The sequence below is a fragment of the Fusarium keratoplasticum genome, chromosome 5 (genome assembly GCF_025433545.1).
Source record: "Fusarium keratoplasticum isolate Fu6.1 chromosome 5, whole genome shotgun sequence".
Classification (NCBI taxonomy): Eukaryota; Fungi; Ascomycota; class Sordariomycetes; order Hypocreales; family Nectriaceae; genus Fusarium; species Fusarium keratoplasticum.
Window position 1 is genome coordinate 1,182,214 of NC_070533.1, and position 20,153 is coordinate 1,202,366.

The following is a 20,153-nucleotide window of genomic DNA, read 5'->3' on the forward strand; positions in this document are numbered from 1 at the left end:
GTGGGTATCTCTTCGCAACTCGGCTATGCCAGCAAGCGAAAGCGAATATACCTGCTAGAGAGGAAATAGAAAGTAGGGGATGGAAAATGATGCTGCATGTCGGAGAGGACTCGGTGTGAATATGTACTGCAAAACGCCTGAGGAAGCAGGCACGACCGCAGCTCAAAAGTCCTATCTTTGGTCGCACAAATAAGGTCAGCAAACAGAGGGCAAGGGTCCAAGCGTAAGCCTCATTACGGGCCAGGAGGGCTGAAAGCGTTTACAAAACTACTATTTCGCTGCGAGGCAGGGGCACATGCAAAACTACTATTCGCGCCCCCTGGCCTTGCGCAGCCTTTTGACCAAGCAAAACTACTATTGTACGCCACATCGATCATCTCCTACCCAGTGAGTTGTCCATACCGCTGTCTTCCCTCGACCGAGTGTGGAGCCAAGGCGGTTTACGTGCGCGTTTGTTTCTCTGCCCTGAGGCGCTCCCAGCCGCAATGGAAGCTTCACTCAAAAGTACTATTTCGCGCCCAAGGCATACCATGCCAGCATTCAACGGTCATGGACGACCTAGACGATGGGTCTTTAATTCAGAGAAAGTCATCCCAGCTTGCTGCTATTGCAAAACTCCTAAATGAAGTCCTATTAAAAGGGCTGTATCCTCGCTGTGATGCGAGACTTGTACTCAAACCCGATACAAGACTTTTTACACGGTCGCCTGTCAACCTTTCCCCAACTAATAGCAATTCATTCTATTGCGTCAGCGCACACGGACACGGCAAATCTCATCCCCAGATATCGCACTATGGCCCAAGCAATGCTGTCTGCTGAAGTCATTATTTCTATTATATTCAACATCCTTCAGTTAACTATCGGACTTGTCTCTCTCTGGCTGCAGCGCCACCTTCGCTGGACGACTAGTAAGCTCTCTTCTCTCCGAGGTAATTACTGAGGGCTGATATAATGGCAGATTCGAGGCCTGAAAGGAGAAGAAATACTTTCTGAGAGCGCAGAGAGGCCTACTTACTTGGTGGGGGCTTGACAAGACTGGAGGCAGAATGGAACTTGGATGAAAGTAAGAAACAGGCACAGTATTCCAGTGTTGCAGGATGGGATGCACTCGACGCGCTGTTGGAGGTGATCGAGGTGGTTGGATGATGAAGTTTACCTCGGCCGACGAGGTCTTGAACGCACTTGACCGTGTTGGGCGAGTCTCCAACCTGGTTGATGGACCTAGTCACAGCGCACAGCAGATATTAAACAAATGTATCGACGCTCACCACTCCCAGCCCAGGCCATGACATCCCCCACTACCCTCAGGACCCTCCATCATCCTCAAGGCAAGCCCCAAAGAGTCAAGAAGGCCCCTCGACCAGCAGATAACAGGATACACACTGGGAAGCCGGGAGATGTGTGCGCAAGGCACATAATCCACTTCCCTAACCCACCTCATTGCTGATGGCGTCGACAAAGCACTGAGTACTTGTTTGTTGATATACCGCTCGGAATACAAAGCAGTCAAGGATGGGTCTCTCCTTGCGCTCCACCTTGCCGTGCGGAATAGCCAAAGGCTAGACATAGAAATCACTGAGAAGAGAAGCACATCACGTTCGGAACATGGACTGCATCCTTGGCTGGTCCTATATGTCGTGTGGTTGTGTTGGGTATCGTACATATTCGTCCCCAATCTTCATTATTTCATCCTCGATATCTGCTCGCTTGTCAGTTCTTCGGTCGCTCCAACCATCCTTCATGACCTCCGTCGGCCTCCGTTCATGCTGTCGAGAGTCTTGTCAATCTCCATAATATCCAACATCTCAACCTCCACGTCTCGCTTTGTAAAGTCATCCGTCTCATCTGCCGCGTCATTCAGGGTGTCCATAAAGTCGAAGCCAACCCGGGGCCGTGATGGTGCCCGGTTATTCGACACAAGATCGCCAGTGATATCATGTTGTCCAGAAGCGGACCGTAGTCGCAGTGTCCCAGGCTTGACGGTGCTGAGGTTGAAAGTCGCCTTGGCCGGCCTTCCTGGCTTGCCATGCACGATGATGGCATCTGACTTCTTAGAAAACAATCCCCGTCTTCGTGTATTGACAACTGCGCCAATCTTCTTGCCCGGTCCGTCATCTCCCTCTCGGACAATGACAATCCTAGAATCACCGAGAATCAACACATCGGCAGGGAGGTCTCCGTCTTGGATGGTGGTATGATTGGCGTCTACCACCAGGCCAACTCCATTGCACCTCTCGCCCAAGAGACCAGTGGACAGGTCCAGGAGCTTGGCCATTCTAGTGGGTTGCGCTCCGCTGAAAATGTCTACACCGGCACCAGTTCCTCTGCGAAGCTGGGAGTCCCAGAATCGCAGAATACCAGGAATGACGCAAACGTGTTCCAAGCCACCAACCCAGAGCACGACTGTCTCGTCTTGGACGGCGTTTCCGCTTGTTGGTAGAGCCGCTACCGTGATACCGCCCTGGATCGTAGCCAGGCGATCAAGAGTAATAGCAGAGCTGAGGGAAGCCGTAGCTTGACGTCGGGTGTGTGGGGTCATGGGTGCAAACTCCCCAGTGCTGCTCTCCTTGTTCTGCATAGTAACACTGCGGAGCGAGCTCGTTCCCTCCACATATCCAGACACGTTGAAAGCTGATAGTGCGGCTCCACGAACTCCAGACTTCAGCTTGCTTGAAAGGATAGCGCCCGATCCAGCAGGGCTAACACCGTCAATGTCCCAAATTCCCCACATGCCATCGGCAAGGAGAGCCAATACAGCGCGGCCGTGTGCTATCCAAGCGGCGTCGAGAATAGGCTTCCTTGTTGCCGAAGGGCGAGCAAAAGGCTGGTACAGGGACAACAACCAAGAGCCCTGGCCTGGCAGTGGTCCAGTCGCATCCGGGTCGTTTAGAGAAGCAAGCGCAAAATCATAGATCCGCACGCCTTGCACCGCGGAGACTGTGAGCAGCTGTGTTGTGTGCGTGGGGTTGAAGGATATGCTCTTGAGGGGGTTGGGCAAGTACTCGGTCTGGAACGGTTCAAGGGCTCTTGTGGGCTTGTCTTTGGGGTTCAGGGGCACATCCCAGAGACGGAGGACGCCCGAGGCCTCTCGCGAGTGTGAAGCGACGACCGCCCGTGACTTTGTGCCTGGTCGCTCAGTGGCTGTGGGCATGATCAGGTTGATGGCGATGCCCTCGCTGTGCTTGCTCTGGCCGCCAAGCAGGATGAGCGACTCGCCCCAGGCTCCAGAACCAGCATTGCCTGCCAGGAGATCATTCCTGAGCTCCGGCCTCGCCTTACTCTCTGGAGAAGGGGGAGTGAGAGGAAGCGTGATGACGTAGACGTCATTGGTAACGCATGAGACGGCAAAGACCATCTTCTCGGTCAAGACTCTGGCTCCTCCCCAGGCGGCGTCTTCAGCAGGTGTTAGGGTCATGGGCATCACCGCAACCTTCAACACCGAAGTCCCGAGAGCCAGGTCGAGCGTCTGTACGATCTCGGGGTAGGGGCCATCCTCAATCTCGTCCTCAAACTCGGGCTTGTCCTCGAATTGGGGCGCTGTCTTGGACTTGGCTGGCGGTTCCTCGTCGTCCGAGTCGATAATCATGATAGAGTCCTCGCCTGTGCCATTCTGCTTCTCGTTCTCTTTCTCGGGCGCCTTCTTGGCGGCCTTGAATCGCTTGCCGCCTCGCCAGGCAACGGTCACACCGTTTTCGTGACCGTATATGAGGATGGTCGCACCCTGGGGAGACTGGACGGGGTATGTTTGCACATCGTTGACACGTCGCGAGAGATTGTATCTATGGGGGTCAGCTGGCGCTCTGGACGTCGACCTTTTAAGGCGAGGGTGTTTTACGTGAACTGTGTGTTTTGCGCCGTGCGACGGATTCGGGGAGCTGTGATGGAGCTCATCGTGCAGCTGAGCTTTGGGCGAAGAGCCCTGTGAAGAAGTATTGGGGCTATATATCGATGAGGAAACGCCTCTAGGATTAGTGGAGGTCGATATCTGGGTTAGGGTGGGTGATGGCGCAGATTGAATTGTGTTGTGATGCTTGAGCTGGTGCCTTCCAAAGGTTTGGAGCCAGGAACTTTTCCAACGCGACAAGATCGCGCCAAGCTCCCAGCTCTCTGGTCACGTGATTTGCACAACCTCCAACGACAACTCAATTCGACTACCCTGGACGCCTTAAACGCCGAGCCAGTGCTGGCCTTTGTGCACCGCCCATGTCCCATATTGATCTTACAGTGGTTGATCGCCCTCATCTTTGTTTCTTTATTATTCTGGTAACGCATTTTTTAATTTGTGGATTTTGATGTGACGGTTTATGTGAGCAATATAAGCTCTAGGCATGCATGAGATGAAATCAGTCATCGAGCTAGAGTTCGAATGGAAGAGCACACACCTAGTATTGCCAGCCTAGACGCCAACTTGACAAAGCAATCACCCATGTACAGGGGACTTAAAAAAGTCTTATATCCCTAGGGCCAATAGCAAAAATAAGGGCTGCTGAAGGAACAACAGCTGGACAACCACTAAGCAGCAAAGCTTATCTCGTGACTCAAGACAGCACATGTAGACCATGGAAAACAAGAGGGCAAGCAATCCCCAGTCCAAGAACTCAATCTGAAAGTGGTGTCCTAAGAGAATACGGGAAGCTTTAGCTGCGTGCTTGTTTCACCCCCTGCCGTGCTGACTCCCACCAAGCCTTCATCGGACACTTGCCACGGACCTTTGAGGAACACGAGGTAGGTCGAGAACAAACAAGACGGGCAAACCTCAAACTTGATAGAAACCGGAGGTGAGCGGAATCGGGAAAACCGCAGCGATGACACTATCTCAAACCGACCCATTGATGATACCGTAGGAACGTCAAGGGGCAACGAGCTCGAACGCGGTCCGGGCATGTGGCTGGTTTCACTAGGAGCTCAACATCGTCTGATGGACTTTGGCAGGAACTAAATTCGTGAGACCACATCCAAAGAACCAGCTTTTCAAGTCTCAAGTGGTGGTGTTTCGATTACTACGCGCAATCCTACATACAGAAAACACCATGACCACCCTCCATCGGTCAATGATTCGGAAGAAGAAACAACGATCAAGTAAAAAAAGGTTAAATAGAGCGACGATAGGATATCCCACACCATCAATAAACCAGCCCCCTCTTCGTCGTGATATCTCCGCCAGGGCTGGCAAAATCTCCACTGCGTCCGTCCTGCTGCATCTATGTGACACCTCGCTCGCTAGCACCCCGCCCAAATATCCCAAGAGGACCCGGTTGCCCTCTAATTTTTAGACCTGCTCCCCATCCTACTCGCTAGATAGATGGAGAATTTGTACAGAGGAGACCTCGGACTCCCAGTCGTAAAGAGAAAAAAGAAACAGACGTGCCGATTACACGTGGGGGTATGGTTGCCGCCGTGATGCTCTTACCCGGAGATGACTTCTGCGGAGAGTGCTGGAGAATGACGGTGGCATCAAGGGGATAGTTGCTGCGGCGTTGCTCTCATCTTCCCCAGTCGACTGCTCGAATCAAAGTTTGAAGCTGAAAGGTGACGAGTGAGGGAGTGGACGGCGTAGGGAGAGCCGGTGTGCCATGGAGCGTGCTTGATCAAATCCAGTCGTTATTTCCGCAGAGGCAAAAGAGAATAAAAAGGTCTAACCCTACGCCCAGAAAAGAGTCAAACGCCGCCAGATCGTCGGGGGAAATCGATCGACCAATAGACATGAGCTATCATCCCAAAAACGCCGTGAATGCCGATGGTGAGGTGGATGGGGAGTGTTTGGCTGATAAGCCTTGAAGAATTTTGGAATTCGCTCATGCGTTGGTGACCTGCTCGTGTTAGTTGGACATGTTTAAATGAATCCAGTAATGTCGCATAAACTTACCCGAAGAATCCTCCGAGAGTAGTCTTGGTTGTCAGCGATGCTGCCATCGCTGAGTCGTCGGTGAGCCATGACAGGGTCGAGGCGAGAGTCGGTCATGGAGATGCTGCCGCTGCTGCCAGGAGGCTTGGAGCCATTGATGAATGCGTTCACAGCAGCGTTCCTGCGATGCTCCTCCTCGATCTCAGCGTTTCGTCGGCGGCGAACAAAGAAGATGGCACCAGCAGCAATAGCACCGACCACCACCACACCCACAACGACACCTGCGGCAATAGCGGCCACATTGGGACCGTCCTTCTTCTTGTCGTCGTCGCCGGCAGTGCTAGAATCGGAGGGGGAAGTGACATCATCGGTGTGTGTCACGACAGCAGTGCTCTCGGCGGCGGTGCTCTCGGCCGCCTTGGTCGATGAGGGAGCAGCACTCGTGGTCGTCTCTTCTGGCACATAATCATCAACGGCAATTTCGAGACCGGTGTTGAAGACCGAGTAGTAGGTCTTGAGGGCACCACAAGCCTCTTGGGGGTAGGCTGGGCATGGGAAGTTGCAAAACGAGTCCTTGACCAGATCGTCCTCGGGAGGATAAACCATGCCGCAATAACACTTATCGGCCTTCATAGCTGACACATACATGCCAGCCTCTTTGCAAATATCACCACAGTAGCCGCTGGTGACCTTGGCTCCCGATGCCTCCTGGGTAAAGTTGGCTCCAGATGAGAAGCATCCATGCGAGGTCAACTGGTTAATGACGGGAGTGACGGCCGGCCTTTGTTGTCCGTTCTTAGCGTAGACTCCGAGGAAGTTGGCAGCGGCCAGGAAGGCCAGCGAAACAGTTGTTGTGGTCTTCATTGTTGTTGGTTGTGTATCGGATATAGAGCGAGCGTGAGGGAGGTTTGGGTTGGTTTGATTAATCCGCTTATTACGGGAGCGGGCCTCGAATCAGATCAACTGGAATTGAGGCTTGCCTGATCCAAAGCTGAGGGTTTTCTTTTTGGTGTTACTCCAGGCTGGTCCAAAGATGCGGTGAATCGGCACGATTTGATGCCGGTCGAAGTCTCTCGATTAACAGTGAGCCAAGTCGATGACGCGAACAAAAGAGTCGTCGATATTAAACGAGACGCCGTGAATCCTTTGTCGATTGGATATCAAGGTCACAGACGATGGTTGACGAGTCGAGCGAACAAATGTCGTCGGTCGGAAGAGGAGATGGATCGAGAAGAAAGGAGTCGAGAGATGATCGGATCGTGTCGTGGGTGTCGTGGAGCCAGACAAGGTGGTAGAACAAAGAAGCTTAAGGGCAACGAGACGAGACGCCCTTGAACAACGAGAACCGAAAGAAAAAAGACTCAACGATGGAAAGGAGACGAAGGCAGCATTGGTCACTACAATACGCTCCAAAGGTGAAAGAAGATCAAACGCTTTGCGTGTGGGGGGAGGTGAAGGAGGGACTGGAACGAACGAGCGGCGGGAGGGAGTGGCTTGTTTTGTTGAAAGGGGAGATGGCGAGAAACGGAGCGAGAGGAGAGAGGCAGCGACGGGACTCGACCACCAGAAGCGAAGCGAGAAGGAGACGGAGCGGAGGGACTTGGCTTGGCTTGGCTTGGAAGGGAAGTGGGCAGGGAAGGGACTTGGAAGGGCAGAGCAGGGGAGACGAGGAGCCAGGAACAGGAGTCAGAGCGAGCCCAGGCCTGGGATTGCAGCGAGTGAGCGGCAGAAGAGCGCGAGACCCCCGGCAGAGAGCAGGGAACAGGGGGGTACGGGCAGGGGGGATCCAGAGGGTCACAGGGGAATGCCCAGCCAGTGGAGTTGGCATCAGGGAATCAGCAGGGATTTGGGCACCATTTTGGGACCATATTTGGGTGGTGGTGGTGGAGCCGCAGGGGGTGGTTCCTGTTTAATTGCACAAGAGAGCACAAAGTCATGCACGGCATTAGACCTGCGCTGCACTGCACTGAGGTGCACTGCTCGTCCGTCGCCCGCCACTGTCCGCTCTATCCATCCCATCCAGAAGCCCAAAAGCGCCGAAAACACCGCCAATGGGATGCCGACTGTTCACGGCTTCAGCTTGTTGGGCGGCGAATCATGCAGCACGTCGACGCGCACAGCACAAGTTTGTGCGAACAACTCGGCTCTTGCACAAAATGCAAACGACGTGACTGACCACCTGCCTCACCTCACACCCCGTACACGAGGTACCTCCCGTGCGCTCAACGCCGCGACACACGACACAGAAGACGAAACCACACCACGGAAAACGTTCACACAAGACTACGACGGTACCTGTACGGCCCGGGACACGGGCGACACCATGGTAAATCACCACAATCGCCCAGTGGCTGGATCTGGAAACACAGGGCGTCTGCTAGAGCCTCAGAACCTCAGCGAATCGATAGATGCACATCAGCACGCCCGAGAGAGCCGCCCTGTGTCCCCTTGAACAAACGTCTCGGGTCTCATTGATGCCTCGTTCCTGAGCCTGGCGGTTGACCATCATGACCATCCGTCCATCCATCTCCCTCAACCCTCGAATCAATCCCCCACCGCTTCCATCCCCTGGGCTCATTCAACACCCCTCCATCCCTGGCCGGCGCCGCGCCGTGCGCCGGGGGTAACGCTGGAGGCGCTGGGACCGCTGAAGCCGCCTGCAAGCCACCTCAGCCAATGCCTCGAGTTGGGACCGTGGAATGTGCTGCCGCTATTGGAACATGCGGGCCACGTCAAGCTTCGGGATCCTCAAAAGGCAACCATGGTTCTGGTCTCGATACGTTGAGAAAAGCTTTTCGGTGATGCCTTTGCGATTTTGGGGAGGACGGCGGGAGATAGAGTTTCTGCCATGCGAGCTGCTCGCCTTCTTCCCCTTCATTTCCATCTTGGGTCTTCTCCGCGGCCTAATGCAAACCTTGTGCATCGAGTTCATGTCCACTTTGTGCCCTGATATTCAGGAACAGCATAGCTTGGGATACGTACCTCACCCTCCTCGACCCAAACTGGACGTGATTGCTGCAGATCATGTCCAAAGCTGGTCCTGTGCCGCGAAACTCAACCTCTCGGCGCCAACGCTCGTTGATCAAATCAATTTACCCGTCCCAACCGCAAGCAAATCACGCGTGCGGCGTCAACGCAAACCTCGGCGGTTGAGCGGGAAAAGCCAGAACGTGATAAGGCCTTTTTGTTCTGGAGGATGGTCTCGAAAGGTTCGCTCTCGCGGTCGAACTCGGCTTGCGACGACCGAGATGGCTGAAGCTTGACATCCCCATGTTCAAGTGGAGATTTCGAGGCCCATCTCGACCTTCATTTGCACATCAATGCACGCCCACGGCGCAATCCTCGTCTCGAGCCTTTCATAAAATGGCACACCCTTTGTGCAGACTTGTGCATGCCATGCCCCCATGGCGGATCAGCAAAAACCCCAACAGGGCGCGCGTCAGCCATCACCACGCCGCAATGGCCGTCTCGATCCACGTGTCTGACGAGGCTTGCTGTTACGGGGGATGCATCAAGTCCATGGAACGAGCAATACGGGCTTGCAGGGCGACGACGTGCGTGCGTAGGAAGCGCTTACACCTATAACAGCGGAAGTATGCGTGGCAGAGTTTGCAAGAGAGGTAATACTGCAAGGACCTCGCTGGCACAATGGGATGAACGGGTGAGTCGTGATTCTGGTGTTGGTGGTCTCGCTATCTCGGTGTCTCTGGGTCTCCACCTCGGCAACTCGATCGAGGATCGAGGCATGCAGTCCTCCGTACGGAGTACAGTACGGAGCAGCCAGTTATGATCACAAAGGAGAAACTGGCAGGCTTTGTTCAGGGTGGATTGTCCATGGCCGCTGGGTCTGGGTCTGGCGGCCATCGGAGTTGCATCAACCAGATCACGCCAAGCACGACCCCGAGCGACACCCAACCTCTCGGTATCTACGGAGTAGCCCTGCACAGAAACGAGATTGCTCAGGGCTACGCCTCGAACTGACAACAACGGGTGCATCTTTTGCTGGCTCCTATCGAAGCTGAGAGAATGTTCATCATTCATTCCCGTGTCGCGCCCATCAGCAGCGATGCGTGACGGCGGTCGCAGAGTTGAAACAGCGACTAGAAACGGCGCCTCCCACCCAATCTCGTTGGGTGCTGTCACCCACCCAAACAGCTCCGTTGTCAGAGGCTTAGACTTTTCCAACTGCCAAGACGATTGCCGGGCGCCTGTATCCCGTAGAGCGTCCCGTAGAGTTTGAACTTGCTGACGAAGGTAGCTGAATCGAATCGACTCGACTCGGCAGGAGAATTGAATAGAACCGATCTCATGGAAGAGGACCGTCTGAGCTGAATCAAGCCCGCCGCCCCGACCGACCGATCCATCACTTGCTTTTCAGAGGGGCCGCCGTGGTTCCCGAGCCCACTTGGTCTGAAGGACTGGCCGGTAGCCACATGGCGGCTTGCATAACTCTGGACAACTCTGGATAGGGTTAGGTTTTGCATCACGGACCAGGCACTAATCGCACAATTCCCTGTTTTGTGTTTTTCTTCCATTAAAGCGCGCGTATAAGGTTAATCACCTTACGCGTTCATGGCAGGTGAAAAGGATTGGTTCCTACATTAGCGACGGCACTTTCCCTTTCTGTCGAGGTCGAGAGACTGACAAAGCGATTCTTGATTTGCTGCCCACCCCTCAGATGACACATGTGGGTCGAGTCTGCGTATTTGATACGAGGCCGCGAAGCCATTCGCAACTCGATTTGCTGCCGGAGTTCCGGAGGGCAGGAATACGTACTCTGTGGGAGGGTCAAGAAAACCTGGCAGATGCACAGCATTGAATGGCCACTTGCCTTACTGGAGAGGGAAAAAAAGAAAGAAGAAGCGGTCGAATCTTGTGCCTGGCGTACCTGAATGTTCAATGCAAGGAGTGTCGTGAAGTCAAGGAACAAGGAAGACGAAACCAGGTGCAAGGAACGAGCGGCCCAACTACTTGTCAAAGCTTCCAAACAAGCTCCAGGCGTCCCTCTGGCAAGGCAGATTTTCTTCTTTGACAGAAGCACAGAGAGATTCAGCCCCCTCGGTGGCACCCCCATGATCCCTTCCAAGATCACTCATTGCTTGGTTGACCACTCCCTACTATGTAAGGACCACATCTCCCCAGCCAGCACCCATTCATTCCCCTCAACTGCGACCGCCCCAAGACGTGGATCAGTACCGTTGCATTCTCCCCCATTTCACGGGCTTCTCCAAGCTTTGAGAGGGGCCCAAACCCTCGTGGATTACCGCCTAGTTGAGATTCAAGGACCCCGTGGATAGCTTCTACTAAGCCAGACCCGGGTCGGCGGTGGCACGACCCCGAAGTAAATTTAGGTTGGCGATTATTGCCTTCTGGAGCACGGAGGGTAATATATCTGGCCGGCCTCGTCCGCGGCGGGCATCTTGACCCAAATCGTTGGGCACCGCAGTTATCCGTTTCTTTTTTGCATCTATTGATATGTACTCCCGACCGCCCGTGGTGGAGAGGCCTGGCATTGTGTCCAGGGGACCGGATCTTGAGCCGTTGAGCCAAGACGACACTGTCATCTCGACACCGTTGCATTAAATCGTAGATTGCCCATCGGAAATCAGGACGCTGACGGGTTTCACCCTGGGCTATGGTTGCTCCGTCTATTTACTTTGTTCCATACCTGTTAAACCAGCCTCATCAACAACAACACAGAAATACATATCTCTGCAGATTACTACTCCGTACAGCATACGGGATACACTTTGTATGTGCAGCGGACAATCTTCCCCTGTCCTAGACACTGCGGCGTCACCGGCTCGACGTGGCTTTCGTCCCGAACCACCCGCCCAGACCGTCTTGTGCCTTTGTCGTTCGTTTTGTCGTCTCATGTAGAATGGTAAAAAAAAAAGGCTGGGGATGGTCGTTTCCACAACCACCGTCAATTCAAACAAACATATTCGCTCTTGAAGGTTACACTCTTTCATCTCTCCATTCCTCGTCCTGAGGCACCTTCATCTTGTTTAGGTAGGTAGTCGAGACACGCTTCCCCATGTGCCCCAGTTTATCGAGATTACCATGGCTGTGCCACGTTTTTGAGCACAATTCACCCTCCACTTTCATCTTCATTATTGAGTATGAATTGACCGTACAACTCTCTCCCCCCTTGCACAATCGCTCATCAGACCCTTTTTTCCTTGTTTTCCACCCCTTCCGGCCCGGCGCTGGTGGCCGTTCGCCGGGACGCGGTCCGTCCATTCACTGGTCTTACCAAACCTTGCCAACTGACTGTGGTCCCTTTTTTTCACTCATCCCCTCGGCGGCGGCGGCGCGGGAGAGATTGATCAACCGTTGAAGGCTATTTTTGGCGTCTCTCAATCTTAAAAAGATTCACAATCATTGGAAGTTTGTCACTTTTGCTCTACCGGATGTGCTGGGAAAAAACTTAATGGTAGGCTTGAAAATGTCACCGGGCCACGCCAGCCTGAGTAATCGAGATGAGATGGCCGCGGCGTTTGGGCTTGGTTCCCTTTTTTTTGATCTGCGGGACTCTATCGCCATGGTCTCCGTTCACCGACGACGGCCTAGATCCCGAAGTCCTCTTTTCCAAGGCGTGAGCTTCAACTTCCAAGTTTCTCGTTCCACCTACAGAGATGATCGTCTCTGCAGCCCTTGCCACCGGCGACCACTAGACCTCCTATAGACAAAACCTCCATATTCTGCATCATGAGCTTTTTCACTTGGCCTCCCTGCATTCCACGGTAGTGCTGGAAATAGTATATTCCCCCCGTCATGCCAGTCACTCAAGACAAGGCGTGCGTGCGTGTGCCCCTTCGCGCCCGTCTGTGTCTCATTTGCTGTGGAGTTCCTGTGCACGCACCCCGCTGTGCAATATCGACAACGTTGGGGATATTGATTTCGATGAGGCGAAAAGAACAAGACTATTAATATTGCGGATTTCGATATCCCATACTACTCCCTGGTATATCGCTAGTTGAGTAATAGGGAGGTTGAGGGCGCAGAGGCTGAGGGGACTGGATGTTGACGGGACTCGGGGTCCAAGATGCGCTCGGCTGAGTCTCTTCCATTTTTACTCTGTTGGTCACTCTGCGCTTCGTGGCGGCCTTTTCGCCCGGTAGATGAACATCTGATTGCTCTGTATCTTGTCGTTGGGTCCTTGGATGTTCTGGTCCTCTCCAGCATCCGAATATGCTGAGTATGCGTCAGATGCGTATCCTGGGGGAGGATGATTCAAGACTCACCCGAAGAATATCAGCAGTAGACCACCAATCACACCCGATCCGATCCCAGCACCAACTCTTTGTCTCGAACTCAGGTCTAGGAGACGATTAACCTGAATCCCAGGGCCTGGGGTAAGATATCTCATCACTCACCATGCTCCCAACCCATCCCGGGACCGCCATCGGGATCGGGTGCGGCGGTCGTAGCATCCACTATATCTCTCGTGCTGGAAGTGAGTGTTTCTGTGGTTGTTTTTGTGGCTACCGTTAATGTGACTGGTATATTTGCACAGCTATATCGCTCTCCCGAAAGATCGGGCCAGGTCAAAGTCCCACATCTTGAGCTTGACTCTTCAGTGCTACAATGGTTATCGAATTAACGGCTACACAGGAATCCTGGAAGAGATACTCACCATACCAGGGTGGCCCTCCCAGATGGTGTGCCTGATTCGATGCATGTTGTTCGGATGTCGCATTGGTCGTCATCACAGCAGCCGAGATGGATACTGTCCCGGCCAGACACGGAAAGAATGGCACAAGATGAGGAACATGTCACTGGAAGATCGGGATCTGATGTTTCGTCTGTGAGTTGTGCTTTTGTGATCCTCGGTATTGCTGGGTTGAGATGAGCTACATACCGCCATCGACATACCCGCACGTGCGGGGATCCTCGCTTTTCGTAGCGCTGGTTGTAACAGAGCTAAAAGAATCATCTTCATCGTCAACTCCCACGGTTATTGTTGTTTGTGCGACAGCCTCAAAGGCGAGGCTGGCGGCAAAAGCGAGGCAAAGGACGTTCCCCCGCATGCTGGGCAATGGGCTTGAAGGAGGTTCTGCCAACTGCCTCTGTGCAACGAAATTGCACGTCGGGATCGTTTCTCTTATTTGAAGATCATGGAGTGCCAGGGACTACTCAAAGCCCGGTCGGCAACTTTCGATCACATTATCGTGGCGTGGTGGGAGCGAAGGGGGGGGTAATGAGGTCGCAGTGACATACATCTTTTCAGCTTTCAGCTGTGGCTGATCAATATTCTTGGCGGTGTCCACACAGGTGGCACGTGAACAATCATATAAGAACTGATCCGTTGCTCGACGAATTGCTTCATAAAGAGAGGAAGACCTATCAAATCTGCCTGGAACTAATCTCCGGGTGCGACGATCGACGAGATGGCGCCCAATTGCGAGGCGTTGGTAGATATGGATGACTTCACCAAGTATGTGGGAATCCTCGCCAAACAGACAAATTTTGAAGAAGCAAGGCTTGAGGTCTGCAAGAATGAGATCTGCATTGCCGTCTATGGGACGGGCAACCCTGACATATCGGGCATTGGAGTTTGTGATGCACTTTCACTGTGGTCGAACGCTCACTTACCCGCAGTAGGTTGCTATCGCCTATATCCTCGAGTTTTCCCTCAGTGTCTTATTGTCCCTGGCCGCTATCAGGCTCAGGAAGCCCCAGTCTGGGACTGCAGCCTATAGATGGAAGGAGATAATGCAGTGCGGTCTCGACTCATTCTTCTACTCGGCAGCGTACTTTACCCTGGCAATGCAGCTCGCAACCATCATCGTGCTTATACGCAAGGACTATGGCATTAGCAACGCTGACCTGGGTGCCATTGAAGCCCGTATCGCCCAGTCCGTCTCTGTCGTGAGCATGATGCCGCTGCTATACCCAGCTGCTCTGCTGGAGCCAGAGCCAGAGGATCGCAATGAGAACCGGGATGTCAGACACAACTCCAGGCTGCTGTTGCTGAGCGTGACGTTGGCGCTATCATTCTTCCCTTTCCTTTCGAGGTGTATGCATGCGTTCGGACCAAGCCCCATTGGAGATGGCTCCAACTCAAAGGTTAGCGATGAAAACTGGGCCAAGGTTGCGAGTATGTGTTTTACTGGGGGCTTCGCGGATCTCAAGGATGATATGACTTGGAAGGCTCTTCCGGGACTGGAGTTGACTGCCAGCCTGACCACGTATTTGTTTGCTTTCTGGCTACTATCCGGCCTCCCAAACACACGCTACATCCCCGACAAAGATACAAAGGGTCATAGGGGGGTCGAGAAGATTCTTTCCTGGCGGGAGAGAGTGGCCAAGTGGTTTGAGCATAGGAGGCGCTATGCGATAGTACCGCTACTTGCACTTATCGGCTTCACGATACCGCTGATAGTGATGATTTTCACATTGAGGGACTTGCAAAAGCAGCTAGCCGATTATATGAACCACACATATGAGGGGGATGATTGGGGATTTGGGCAAATTGTCTCTATTGTGTTGTTTGTTCCTGTGGGTGTGGACATGGCCTACTGGTGGAGGTTTGGGTCATCATATGAACGATGAGGGCAGAGGGGTTTCCAATAGTCCTTTTGGTTAAATTATTTAGCAACTCTCTGCTCAATATGACTAGTTGAACCCACCGTTCTTCTGCCATGTTCTCGATTGTCTAACTGCGAACAATTGTTGGCCACCGGCCAGGGGTAATCGTGTGAGCCATGGTTCAAATTCTTGGGGGCAACTCTCGGATCTTGGCCCGCGATTCTCTGCTAACAAGCTAGTTCTCATCGAGATGCTGCGATCTGGTGTGAACAACAAGGAAGGCAGTTGATCACGAGCCCTAACACTAATTCATACAATCACGACGATGTGTTATTGCAACGGGTGTTGGCCAAGATACGGAATCAAGCCGGTCTTCGGTTTCACCTGTCATTGGAGCTTTCCTCCGGCTCAGCCAAGTATGGGGACCACGTCAGAGATCATGGGGGGACCCGACCCTCGATGTGGAGGGTCTCAACGATGGGTTAGGATATGTTCATGGCCAGATCAAAAGGGCTCTCCGAAATGAGAACTGCATCTTAGTGACCCCTGTGGTGCTGGTTCGGCGAGCGAGAAGTGAATATGGGCAAGTCACATAACCGTGACCATCATGTGGCAGATACTACCTTTCACTGACCAGCCATTACAAGAAACACATGCTTCTCAGAGTTTAAGACGTATTACATTCTCATAGTCTCTCAGTAGACTTTACATCTAACCGAATGGGCGCATTGAGAAAATGCGTACGTTGACGGGGTTTGGTCGGATGTTTGGATTGTTCTGGGTGCATCTGATGTGGGCATCGCAGAGGCTTGATAGCATATCTCTACTATCCCCAATACATGTACTATTTTATTTGAACTTACATCAAGAAGGTCAGTACTTGGTACTCATTTTATTGCTCCAATTAGATGGCAGCTCGAGATTGACAAACTCTTGAGTTCTTGACTGCATTAAGACCTTTACTTGCTCTCACATGCAGGTCATGGCTTTGGATCGCATTCTGGCCAATGGGTAAGGGAAAGCTTACTACTAAGAAAATACAGAAGAGGGGTGAGTGTACGGGCATACCGACAGGTCTATTCCCTCAATCGACTTGCATTTGGAGGCTGAGTTGTCTGTCGTGAGTATTTGCTCTTTCGGGCGGCCAGGGGTATTCTCCAAGACGATTCAACCCAAACAAACAAGATGTAAGAATTGGAATTCATTGTACCAGTGATATAGGGACCCTAGAAGCTCATCTGGTCCAACCCGGAGGTCCGTCGTGTGTAAAATCAGGAGACAGACATCTACGGCTGTTTGGCGCCCATCCATGGGCTCCATACTGTCGTGAGGAGGATGCGGGTAGTTAGAAAGGACTTTGCTGAGATTCTGATCTAAGTCAGATTTTATATTGGGCTTCTAGGACTCTTTGTATACCCAGCAGTGATGTGGAAGAGGACTCACTGAGCCGCGGTGTTGGCAAACCACATGGTGTCCGCTCTCTGTGGCTATGGCTTGGGATCATAGAATGCCTCACTTCACAGAGAAACCTGAAGGCGGACCATGCCAGTCTGCGAAAGGTAGTAACTGGGGTGGGCAGCAACACGTTTTGCACGCTGAACGCGACTCCCATGAATGGGACCTAAACTGCTCATCTGATCCAACCGATTGGAGCCACTGATTTCTATGGGTGGTACTCATAACTATAGTTTGAGACTCCGGTCCCGATTTCGAGATTGGAGGACGTTCTCTCTGTGCTGTTTTGTTCCTCGGGGTTGGGTAACTGGTGTTCTTCGCTCACTGAGGCGGCGTCGAGGTCGAGAACGACAGCATCGGGGAACATTGTGGAAGAATCGCAATGGATCTATACCACGTACAAGGTTAAGAGTCGGAGTAAGCCTTCTCTTAGTCTATGGTACGTACTTGCGAGATGGCTAGACAGTCAACTCGGCGCTCATGCTCTCGCTCTCAGGGGTTAGTTAGATGAAAGACATCGGTGCCGCCTAACCCCTCGGTTTCCTGACTGTTACACTCGGAGGGCTGTGGTGAGGTTTCCATTCACTCAGTCTGGCGTGTTGACAATGCATCCTCGAGAGTAGGTGGTCTTGAAGTAATTCTTGGAAGCATGAGCGGTGCCTGTTCTATGAGAACTAGGGAATGCTGAACTCGCCCAAGTTGGGGAGTACAATGGAATTTAAGCAAAAGGAAGATTAAGATTAAACTATAAACAATGTGTTCGGATGCATCCGCCCTCTATTACTTTTCGTTTTTGCGATGCGGCATGGGTCGGTTTCGGAACGAGATTGATATAGGGTATTGCGCGTGGTTTTGACGCTCTGTACTGTGCTCCATGCCCAGTCTTCAACACCGAGATCTTAGGTAAATGTCTACATGTGCCTATGAAGTGAAATGACTAGTAGTTGTGGACCTGCAGAGTCGTCTATGGCATTGTTATTTGGCTGTGCTTTTGTCAGCTTGAGGCTTCATGGCGCCACCGGACCGAGCCATGAAAGCTCCTTTGTTGAGAGGTGAATCTCCGTAGTCATACGCAAAGAACAATGGCATTTGAAACCGGAGCAGTGGACGATCAGCATGCAGGACTGTTTCACATGTCGAAGAATAACTAACTGTGCTTATGCAGTCGATAACTCGACCGTCAACGAGGTCGTTGCCTCATTACGTCTCATGCGGCCGTCATTAGTCATCAAGAAGAGCACCCACGACCAGATGCCATGACAACATGGATGAGGCGCTCAAGTTCTAGGCCCCAGCGTTTGTTGTTGTTTTCGTTCCTGGTTCTGAGACGCTTGTCCGCGATAAGATGAGACGGCGCTTGAGGGATGCACGGCGGGAGAGACGCATGATGCCTAAGGCGGAAAGGCGTCAATGCTCATGGTTGCCGAGCAGGGAAAGTGGAGTCGGGTTCGGCGATATGGTGCGTCATTGCGAGGCGAGTCACAAGATCATTCGCAGGGACCGGCTGCCATTCATTGGGGGGAGGGAAGGTCCGGAAGGCGCAAGGTGCAAGGTACCTTACCTTACGAATCCAGGCAGGTGCGACTAGTGGAGGTCACCCATGGTCACCCACCCAGCCGCCGAAACAGGCCGCGAACACGCAATAAGCTCTCCCCCAGCTCCGTCATTCCCTTACCTTACCTCTCCGCTTCTACTGCTTCATAACCAACCATCTTATCTCTCCATCTGCATCTTGCATCTTGCATCCCCATTCCCATTCCCATTCATCACCATCGAGCTTGCCATCGAACCCGCCGTCGGATCGTCGTCGAGTTCTATAGCTCCATCTTCTTAGTACCTCTACCGTACTCTTGGTCGCATCCTCGACCGATTGCCCATCATGAAGAGCGCTCTTCTTGCCGCCGCCGCGCTTCTGGGCTCCGCCCAGGCCGGTGTTCACAAGATGAAGATCCAGAAGGTTCCTCTGGCTGAGCAGCTGGTACGACCATTCCACGATGCACACTGATTCTGATTCTGTTGAGCTTGCTGACCACGGCATAGGCTACCACCTCCATCGAGACTCACATCCAGAACCTCGGTCAGAAGTACCTGGGCTCTGCCCGACCCAAGAACCAGGCCGACTATGCCTTCAGCACCGAAGCTATCAACGTTGAGGGCGGTCACCCCGTTCCCATCTCCAACTTCATGAACGCCCAGTGTGAGCTTCCCAGATCATATGATGATGACCAAGACTGACCCAGCCCCCAGACTTCTCCGAGATCACCATCGGTAACCCTCCCCAGAGCTTCAAGGTCGTTCTCGACACTGGCAGCTCCAACCTCTGGGTTCCTTCCCAGGAGTGCGGCAGCATCGCCTGCTACCTCCACTCCAAGTACGACTCTTCTGCCTCGTCCACCTACAAGAAGAACGGCAGTGAATTCGAGATCCACTACGGGTCCGGTAGCCTGTCGGGTTTCATCTCCAACGATGATGTCCAGATCGGCGACCTCAAGATTAAGGGCCAGGACTTTGCCGAGGCTACCAAGGAGCCCGGTCTGGCTTTCGCTTTCGGTCGCTTCGATGGTATCCTGGGTCTGGCCTATGACACCATCTCTGTCAACCACATCGTCCCCCCCTTCTACCAGATGGTCAACCAGAAGCTCCTGGATGACCCCGTCTTTGCCTTCTACCTGGCTGACCAGGAGGGCGAGAGCGAGGTTGTCTTTGGTGGTGTTGACAAGTCCCGCTACGAAGGCGATATTGAGTACATTCCTCTCCGCCGCAAGGCTTACTGGGAGGTCGACCTCGACGCCATTGCTCTCGGCGACGAGGTTGCTGAGCAGGAGAACACCGGTGCCATTCTTGACACCGGTACCTCCCTGAACGTTCTCCCCAGCGCTCTGGCTGAGCTCCTGAACAAGGAGATTGGTGCCAAGAAGGGTTACAACGGCCAGTACACCATTGAGTGTGACAAGCGCCAGACCCTTCCCGACATCACCTTCACCCTCGCCGGATCCAACTACAGCCTCCCCGCCACCGACTACATCCTTGAGGTTTCCGGCAGCTGTATCTCTACCTTCCAGGGCATGGACTTCCCCGAGCCTGTTGGTCCTCTTGTTATTCTTGGTGATGCTTTCCTCCGACGGTACTACTCTGTCTATGACCTCGGCAAGAACGCCGTTGGTCTGGCCCGCTCCAAGTAAGCGACGATTATTTATGGATGAATTATCAGATAGCGCATGAGTATGTATCACGGACTTGGTTTTGATTGAGACTGGGATGGATAGCTTTGATCATTACAGCAGACATGAGCAAACTGTGAGATGGTGCGAACGTCTTA

The 20,153-nt window shown here is 53.0% G+C and overlaps 5 protein-coding genes across 5 annotated transcripts; 2 read left to right on the forward strand and 3 right to left on the reverse strand.

Annotated features, from left to right (window-relative positions):
- Positions 1–1,738: 1,738 nt before the first annotated feature.
- Positions 1,739–3,891, reverse strand: NCS57_00702200 (uncharacterized protein; the record flags this gene model as incomplete). Its single annotated transcript, XM_053056886.1, has 2 exons — positions 1,739–3,779; positions 3,836–3,891. 2 exons carry the CDS (start codon positions 3,889–3,891, stop codon positions 1,739–1,741), a joined length of 2,097 nt encoding a protein of 698 aa, XP_052913081.1.
- Positions 3,892–5,795: 1,904 nt separating this feature from the next.
- On the reverse strand, positions 5,796–6,709 carry NCS57_00702300 (WSC domain-containing protein; the record flags this gene model as incomplete). The annotated part of the gene is made up of 2 exons (XM_053056887.1): positions 5,796–5,810; positions 5,867–6,709. The coding sequence occupies 2 exons, from the start codon at positions 6,707–6,709 to the stop codon at positions 5,796–5,798; spliced, it is 858 nt and encodes a 285-aa protein (XP_052913082.1).
- Positions 6,710–12,774: 6,065 nt separating this feature from the next.
- Positions 12,775–13,878, reverse strand: NCS57_00702400 (uncharacterized protein; the record flags this gene model as incomplete). Its single annotated transcript, XM_053056888.1, has 5 exons — positions 12,775–13,042; positions 13,093–13,168; positions 13,225–13,430; positions 13,485–13,641; positions 13,710–13,878. 5 exons carry the CDS (start codon positions 13,876–13,878, stop codon positions 12,775–12,777), a joined length of 876 nt encoding a protein of 291 aa, XP_052913083.1.
- Positions 13,879–14,238: 360 nt separating this feature from the next.
- Positions 14,239–15,403, forward strand: NCS57_00702500 (uncharacterized protein; the record flags this gene model as incomplete). The annotated part of the gene is made up of 2 exons (XM_053056889.1): positions 14,239–14,403; positions 14,453–15,403. 2 exons carry the CDS (start codon positions 14,239–14,241, stop codon positions 15,401–15,403), a joined length of 1,116 nt encoding a protein of 371 aa, XP_052913084.1.
- Positions 15,404–18,713: 3,310 nt separating this feature from the next.
- Positions 18,714–20,016, forward strand: NCS57_00702600 (uncharacterized protein; the record flags this gene model as incomplete). The annotated part of the gene is made up of 3 exons (XM_053056890.1): positions 18,714–18,812; positions 18,875–19,031; positions 19,082–20,016. 3 exons carry the CDS (start codon positions 18,714–18,716, stop codon positions 20,014–20,016), a joined length of 1,191 nt encoding a protein of 396 aa, XP_052913085.1.
- Between the last annotated feature and the right edge of the window lie 137 nt (positions 20,017–20,153).